The sequence below is a fragment of the Tachysurus fulvidraco genome, chromosome 7 (assembly GCF_022655615.1).
Source record: "Tachysurus fulvidraco isolate hzauxx_2018 chromosome 7, HZAU_PFXX_2.0, whole genome shotgun sequence".
NCBI lineage: Eukaryota > Metazoa > Chordata > Actinopteri > Siluriformes > Bagridae > Tachysurus > Tachysurus fulvidraco.
This window is the reverse complement of record NC_062524.1, coordinates 22,142,585-22,151,378: the sequence shown is the minus strand read 5'-3', so window position 1 is coordinate 22,151,378 and position 8,794 is coordinate 22,142,585. Positions and strand designations below refer to the sequence as shown.

General features: G+C 40.7%; 1 protein-coding gene across 1 annotated transcript; it reads right to left on the bottom strand.

Annotated features, from left to right (window-relative positions):
• Positions 1-1,142: 1,142 nt before the first annotated feature.
• Positions 1,143-2,745, bottom strand: LOC113635497 (fucolectin-like). The gene is made up of 6 exons (XM_047816359.1): positions 2,709-2,745; positions 2,585-2,629; positions 2,221-2,500; positions 1,614-1,753; positions 1,441-1,526; positions 1,143-1,214 (listed from the first exon to the last, which is right to left on the bottom strand). Exons 1-6 carry the CDS (start codon positions 2,743-2,745, stop codon positions 1,143-1,145), a joined length of 660 nt encoding a protein of 219 aa, XP_047672315.1.
• Between the last annotated feature and the right edge of the window lie 6,049 nt (positions 2,746-8,794).

Sequence of the window (8,794 nt, the reverse complement as noted above, 5' to 3'; positions counted from 1 at the left end):
AGTGTTTTATTCTACCCTGTTGTCTAAAATGTGTTTTAGTGCTACTGCGGTGAAGGAGCAGTTCTGTCCCGTGTCCCATGTTACATGGAAAGTCTTACTATTTTATAAAGATTATTGAATATATCTAAAGTACTCAATCATGTCTGTGGAAAATTGTTACTAGCTTTTACAGCACCACCTCACGGCCAGAAAAAACCCTCGCTAACCCTCGCCAGGTCACGCTTTCCACTTCCTGGTTCAATGACATTTTAAACTACGCAATAATGTAAAAGTATTGTATTGTTAGTTATATTTACATTATATTCATAGAAACATATTCACTTTGCTTATTCTTTGGATTTTTGCGATCTAGGCTTAACTATGCTTAACCCAAAAATTAAGAAGTAATTTCACATAGTAAATATTATAGAATATAAATAATTATTTTTAATATAAGCTTTTTTAAATAAATAAAGTAACTAAAAAATTACCAATTGATAAGTAAATACCTCTAACTAATACATTTGCATCATCAGCTCTCCAGAGGTTCCTTCCAGGAATTTACTACACACTTTTGCCACTTCTTCTTCAACAAAGCCTTGAATATCAGGTACAATAAATAAATTAGTGCATGAATGAATATGTAACAGTCCAAATGATGGTCTGGGAAAATTTAAAGTAATGTCAAAAGAGATTTTAGTGTATTTAATACAAATTATAACATTATAATGCTTTTGCATTTTTGAATCTGAAAATAATCTTTTCTATATTAGCAAATATTCACATGGATTATTATTTTTGATAATAATTTTATTTCGGTTACTTACTTATTTACTGATTTCTATTAGCTGTGTATGTGCACAATGTTGAACATTTCTAAGGTATGGATAGTATTATTATTGTAACTTTTAGAGTTTTTATAATTTTATTATTATTATTATTATTATTATTATTATTATTATTATTATTATTATATTATTAGTATTATTATTATGAATAACAACAACAACAACAACAACAACAATAATAATAATAATAATAATAATATTGTAAACCTTATTATTATTATAATTATTAGGGGTAGAAGTAGAAGTAGTAGTAGCACGAGTAGTAGGAGGGAGAGTATACATTTAATCTTTCTTATTTTATTTTTCTTTCCTATTTTAAGTTCTTTTTTCCAGTTCTGGTTCTTTTGTCCACCGGACCTGAAATGGCTGGATGTTGGCAGATTTGACCTGATGGAGAAAAATAACTTTTAAATGTTAATACTTAATGTACTGTACATATCATAATACATTTTTTTAATATGCATTCAGTATTTTCAGGTCCACCAATGAAGGATATTATTTGGGTGGTAAACAATTCTCAACCGAGGGGAAATAATCAGTCTGACCAATGAGTATAGCTACAAGGTTTACCTAATAAACTGACAACTGAGTGTACATCATCACAAACACACACCTTTTGAAGAATTTTGTCCATCATGGTAGGGTTGCTGAGATCCTCAATGCTGTTAAACTTTATTCTCAGAAATGCCCTTTTAATAACTGAAAAAAGTCAACAATGTTGGAACAGGAACAGTTTTAAAACATGTTTTAACTTTAAATGTAATTTATTGAACATAAAAGTTGAACCTGGAACCCCGTAGACTTCCACTTCACAGAGCGTGAGGCACTCAACAATATTGGGAAGGATCACATTCACGTAATGACCCTGCATATTACATGTGTAGTTTATGGAGGCACCAGCAGGCATGCTAGGGATAACAACACATCTACAAAATGAGAAAAAGAGACAGAGGGAGAGAGAGAGAGATGTCACCAATCTGCAGTTGATTGTGATCATAACAGGTGCAGTGCAAACAAATTCTTTAATTTAATACAGAATGAAATTTTATACTTTTACATAATTTTGTTGTGTCTGTGAAACAAGTTAGTTATCTTTTAAATTATAGCTGTAATCAAACTATATGTGAAGACAAATATCAGTCACAATTCCACATACCATATGAACAATTTTAGTGGAATGTTTTAATCTCTTATTAAAGATTTAAATGCATACAAAGAATTGCTACCAAATTACAAAGACTCATATGCATCTTTATGAAATGTTAAGAGCTTCATGATTAAACGCTCTAAACATACTTTACTACTATTACATACAACTTATACTATTATTACTAATACACATTTATGCTGACATACTATTAATAAATTATAAATGTATTTTTATACATTTCACCTGGGGTTATTGTTGCCATTGTTGATTAAGGAATTTCCAATATGGATCTCAGCACCATTTATCCGATCTTCACAGCAGTCGCCTCTGTTAGTGATGATTACATTGCTAATGTAATACACTGCCAACAAATCCACCCTCCACCACTCGCTATTTTGACAATTTGTGTGTGAACATGAAGAGGCACTCAAGTCAGATGCTCTGTTGCCATCAATAGCAAAGGAAGCATAGTTATAGTCGTATAAAGAAGACTGTGTTGCAATTCCATTTAAGGCCACATTGACTGGAGGGGAAAAGAGAACATATTGTATATGTATTAACACACTATTGTATTTGTGCATACATATGTATTCTTTTATATTATTACCTTGCTGATAGGTCAGTATCCATTGCAATGACAACATGCATATCCCTGTACAGAAATGTATAATCTAAAATTACACATTTCATTATGTGCATTCAAATGTTAACAACTGATTTTTTTTAAATACCTAAGTAAAGGCGCATGGGCCTCTGCGAATACTCCATTTTCTGCTCAAACTAAAAGAAATAAACTTAAGACAATTTATAACTGCACTCAAGGAAAGAAAGGACAAAGCCAATTGAGGAAGCAATATGTATATAGCATTTAATAGTTAGGAATGAGATTTTACTGAGTACATACAGTACAATTATAGGCACAGAACGGCACAGTTTAGAGAAAGTTCTTACCTTGCTCGATATAGGTCAGAAAGTCTTCTCTTTGAACCTTTTCAGCTTTGAGTTGTCAATTTTGTGTTTCAGTAAATGAATATGTACATTTTTTTAAAGTCAAATGAACTTTGTGTTTTACACATGCAAATAAGTGACCTTTCATTTAGGTCATCTGATGGTCGAGAGCTTTTCCAGCATCAAAAAAGGACAAAGTATTAATAACATCTCCATTTGAACTGTTAAAATTTGTTAATTTTATTTTAGGTGGAAATTTTATTTTAAGTGTTTTCAAACAATAATATTAAACAAGATTAAATTAATTATTTAAGGCTTTATTATTTATTTATTTATTTATTTATTTATTTATTTATTTATTTATTTTAAACTGCTAAAGCATCAATTCAATGGTTTTTATTTTAACAGTTTAAAGCAGAGGTGAAAGTACAGTAAGTCACACATGTGCAAGTCACAAGTAAGTCTCAGGTCTTAACCTTCAAGTCTCAAGCAAGTCTGAGTCAATTTTTGTGAGAGTCAAGTCAAGTCACTGCTTTATGTCAAGCAAGTCATACAGATTTGATGATTGAGTTTGATGATTTAAGTAAAAGTATATATTAAACAAAGTTAAATCTACAGTATTTATGGACTATGAGAGTTTTATTTGCAACAAAAAATGATTAAATGTGTTTATTTTTAAAAGGTGTCCACATACAGGTGAGTTGTAAATACAATGAAAATCTAAAAATGAATAAAAATCAAAACTACAAAGCCTAAGATGTAAATGTAACTGAAAAAAGGCCAACATAAAAGCATGAAAAGTTTCAATATGCCTCAAACATGGCAAAAGTATATATAAATGGTTTCTATACAACCAAAATTCCATTTTTTGAACAGGCATTCCTTTTTTAATGGGACATGAACACATCCTTAAATTAGATCCTTCCTTTTTAACAACAGAATAACAACAATCAATCAATCATTTCAATCAAAAAAATGTAAATTACTGAATCAAACAAAACCTTGAAGTGAATTAACTATTGGAGAGAGAGAGAGAGAGAGAGAGAGAGAGAGAGAGAGAGAGAGAGAGAGAGAGGATGGGGAGAGAGAGAGAGAGAGAGAGAGAGAGAGAGAGAGAGAGAGAGAGAGAGAGAGAGAGAGAGATATTATTGGAGTGAGTGTAATTTATTAATACTAAAGGGATAGTTCACCTAAAAATTAAAATTCTGTCATCATTTTCTCACCCTCATGATGTTACAAACCTGTATACATTTCTTTGTTTTGATGAACACACATGTAGATATTTTGAGAAATGTTTGTAACCAAACCATTCATGAGCCCCATTCACTTCCATAGTGAAAAAAAATATTATGGAACTGAATGGGGCTCATGAATGGTTGGGTTACAAACATTCCTTAAAATATCTTCCTCCATCAAAACAAAGAAATGTTTATAGGTTTGTAACATCATGAGCGTGAGAAAATGATGAAAGAATTTTAATTTTTGGGTGATCTATCCCTTTAAATTGAATGTTTGTTCATGTGCATGCAAGACAAGAATATGACTTAGGTTATATATATATATATATATATATATATATATATATATATATATATATATATATATATATATATATAACATAAGAGTTATGGCCATAACTCTTACCACTACCTTGAACAAAGAGGGAGGGTGTGCCTGTTCACAGCCCATAACTGCAGGGAGTCCTGTCCACCACAAAATCCCGGTACCCGAACTTAATTGTTTTTGGTTAATTATTGTAGCGACTTCCATGTTTCGTCACGACTATTAAGGTTTATTAGTTAGTGCACGCTCTCCCTCTGCTTGCCTGAGACATGCATGGTAGGTTAATTGGCATCTCTGGAAAATTGTCCGTAGTGTGTTAGTGTGTAAGTGAATGAGAGTGTGTGTGCCCTGCGATGGGCTGGCACTCCGTCCAGAGTGTACAGTATCCTGCATCTATGCCCGATGACGCCTGAGATAAGCACAGGCTCCCGTGACCCCAGGTTGTTCGGATAAGCGGTAGAAAATGAATGAATGAATGAATGAATGAATGAATGAATGAATGAATGAAGTCTCAAGTTTCAACTTTGTGACTTAAGTCTGACTCGAGTCAAGTCATATGACTAGAGTCCCCCATCTCTGTTGTAAAGTACCTTCAATCCATTTTCAGCGGTTATGACATGGCATAACAAAGGGAAGTAGTGGCACAGTGCTTAATTACTTATTGGAAGTTTGTCTAACCATGAACCACCAAGCTGCCTCCTAAAGAGACAAACCTTAAACGGCTCTAAATAAGGGCGTTTGCAAGATAGATGTAAATGTATGACTTTCTTAAAGAAATGCTTTAAGAAAATAGAACTTTGCATTGATTTTGCATTACTCAAAGGACCTAGAGTGCCAAATGTTTTGAATTCTTCTGGGTTATTCAAAAATGTTCTTAGATATTTTTATTTATAAGTAAAAATTCCAGAGTGAAACATTACACTGAGTACCCACAACAATCTCCAAAATAACAGAAAACGCACAGATGAGTTTAGATTTTTGAATAAAAAAAGGACACAATCCTGAAACAACAGATGAAATATCGTCAGTGTTCGATTTTAGAAATAATCAGTACTTTTTTTGTATATAAATGAGTGATTTGAGCACTGACAATAGCAAAGATTTCTGAATATCATTGTCACGATCAGCGCACCACCCGCGCCCACTGAACACCAACACCGAGAAGCCTCTCCAGAATACTAGCTCTCCCAGACTACACCTCCCAGAATCCACCACTGACTCTGAATGCTCCACCACCTGTTCCCCATCAACCACTTCCTATAAAGACTGAACGTGAACTTGACACTTGCAGTCATTCCGAGCGTTTCCCGATTGTCTGTTCTGATTGTTTTGATTCTGTTTCTGTTGCCTGGTTCTCTGATTCTTTACTGCCTGCCCCGACCTCCTGCCTGTTCTTCGACTCCGATCTGCCTATCTCTGACATTGTGTTTGCCGTGCTTGACCCTGCCTGCCTGTTCTGCCTTATTTAAATAAACGCTGCAAATGGATCCTTACGACTCTGCTTCGTTACAGAAGACTTCGCCACCGAGCGATCCAGCAGCCGTCCTTCAGCTTACCACCCAGCTCTCCGCTCAAGCCCAGCAGCTCGTGGTACACCACCAACAGCTGACGCGACTCACCTCGCTCACCGGAGAGATCGCTGCGGCGTTACAGGGTCTTCGAAGCACCGCGACGGCTCCGAATTCCCCGCCACCGGCGCTCCTTCCGCCGGCCGATCCCATCGTGACTCCAGCCATCACCAGCCCGCGGCTCGCGTTTCCAGAAAAGTTTAACGGAGATCCTGGACAATGCGGAGGTTTCTTGATGCAGTGCTCACTCTTTGTGGAACAACAACCGTCCCTGTATGCGACCGCTGCCAGCCGCGTAGCGTTTGTGTGCACACTCCTCACCGGGAAAGCACTGGAGTGGGCCACGGCGGTTTAGCGACAGGATGGCTCTGCCTTCCCCACGTTTGAACATTTCCTCTCCCAATTCCGCGCTGTCTTCAACCACTCCGCCACGGGCGAAAGCGCAGAAGAGCGTTTGTTGGCCGTATCTCAGGGCGATCGCTCGGTCGCTGAGTACGCGCTGACATTCCGTACGCTCGCCGCCGAGACAGGTTGGGGAGAGAGACCCCTGAGAGTGATCTACCGCAAAGGGCTACATCCGGATCTACAAGCTGAGCTCGCCTGCCGCGACGAAGGGAGAAACCTGGCTGAGTTTATGGACCTCTCCATTCGAAACGACAACCTTATGCGCACCCGGCGAAACCCCGCACGCTCTGTTCTCTCCGAGAGCCACCAGCCCATGCATTTCGATTTTACGCACCTCACGGCCGAGGAACGAGAAAGGCGATTCCGCTGGCGCCTCTGCTTGTACTGCGGGAAATCCGGCCACAGGCTATTGGCTTGTCCCGTCAGACCACCCAACAAGCGTAACACGCCGGTGAGTCGAAACCTCTTCCTACCTCAATCACAGAACTGTGCTCAGATTAATGTACATCTTGAGGTGCAAGGAACAAAGCTTAGCCTGACCGTGCTCATCGACTCAGGTGCTGCCGGGAACTTTTTGTTGGAGGAATTTGTACGGACCCATGACGTGCCAGTAACCCATTGTACGCCTCCTGTGGCCGTGGAGGGTATTGACGGCCAGCCGCTTGGAGAAGGGCGCATCACACGTATGACAAGGGACCTCAGCCTACTAGTAGGGGCCCATCATCAAGAGCAGATCCGCTTCCACATCATTCACTCTCCCCGACACGCCCTCATCCTTGGACTCCCATGGCTCAAGCTCCACAACCCAGTCATCTCCTGGCCTGAACTACGAATTTTGAGCTGGGGCAGCACATGCGCACAGCACCACCGTCCCACTGAGAGTCCACTCCAGCTTAACACCGCGACGACCAACCTACCTGGCCTCCCGAGTGAGTACCAGGACCTTGCAGAAGCATTTAGCAAGACCAAAGCAACCGAACTGCCACCACATCGCGCCTATGACTGCTCCATCGAGCTCCAGCCGGGTGCCACACCACCCAGAGGGAGGATCTTCCCTCTGTCTCAACCAGAGTCGGTGGCCATGAACCAGTATATCGAGGAGGAGTTGGAGAAGGGGTTCATCCGACCCTCCGTGTCCCCAGCGTCGTCGGGTTTTTTCTTCGTGAAAAAGAAGGACGGGAGCCTACGGCCATGTATCGACTACAGAGCCTTGAACGACCTCACGGTGAAGTTCCGGTACCCTCTTCCGCTTGTCCCATCAGCGCTGGAACAACTCTGCCGAGCACGATATTTCACCAAGCTAGATCTCCGTAGCGCCTACAACCTCATCCGCATTAGAGAGGGAGACGAATGGAAAACCGCCTTTTCGACCCAGTCCGGCCACTATGAGTATTTGGTCATGCCGTTTGGCCTTTCTAACAGTCCGGCGGTGTTACAGTCGTTCATCAACGACGTGTTCCGTGACATGCTAGACCGTTGGGTGATCGTCTACATCGACGACATCCTTATCTACTCTGAAAACCTGAAGGAGCATGTTCAGCACGTTAGGGCTGTGCTGGAGCGACTGATCCAGAACCGCCTATACGCCAAGGCAGAAAAGTGTGAGTTTCACAGAACCTCGACGGCATTCCTGGGCTATGTCATCTCGGCCGAGGGGGTGGCCATGGACGACGCAAAGGTACAGGCGGTACTACAATGGCCGCGACCACAGACCATCAAGGAACTGCAACGCTTCCTGGGATTCGCAAACTTTTACCGTCACTTCATCCGCGGATTCAGCACTATCGCAGCACCGCTCACATCCATGACCAAAAAAGCCCCAGCCCGTCTCACCTGGTCACCAGAGGCGCTTGCGGCGTTCCAACACCTGAAGAGGAGCTTCACCTCGGCACCCATCCTTCACCATCCAGATCCGAACCGACCATTTGTAGTGGAGGTGGATGCCTCCAACACAGGAGTAGGAGCCGTCCTGTCTCAGAGCCAGGGGCCGGCCAACAAAATGTTCCCCTGCGCGTACTTCTCCCGCAAGTTATCTCCCACGGAGCGCAATTACGACGTGAGAGACCGTGAACTGTTAGCCATGAAAGCAGCATTTGAGGAGTGGAGGCACTGGCTGGAGGGCGCACAACATCCGTTCACAGTCTTGACCGACCACAGAAACCTGGAATATCTCCATGCTGCCAAGCGCATGAACCCCCATCAGGCAAGATGGGCTATGTTCTTCACGCGCTTTTAGTTCTCTGTGACCTACCGTCCGGGAAGCAAGAATGCTAAAGCTGATGCATTGTCACGTGTACACCGAGAGGTAGAGCAGGAGATACTGCCTGAACCCA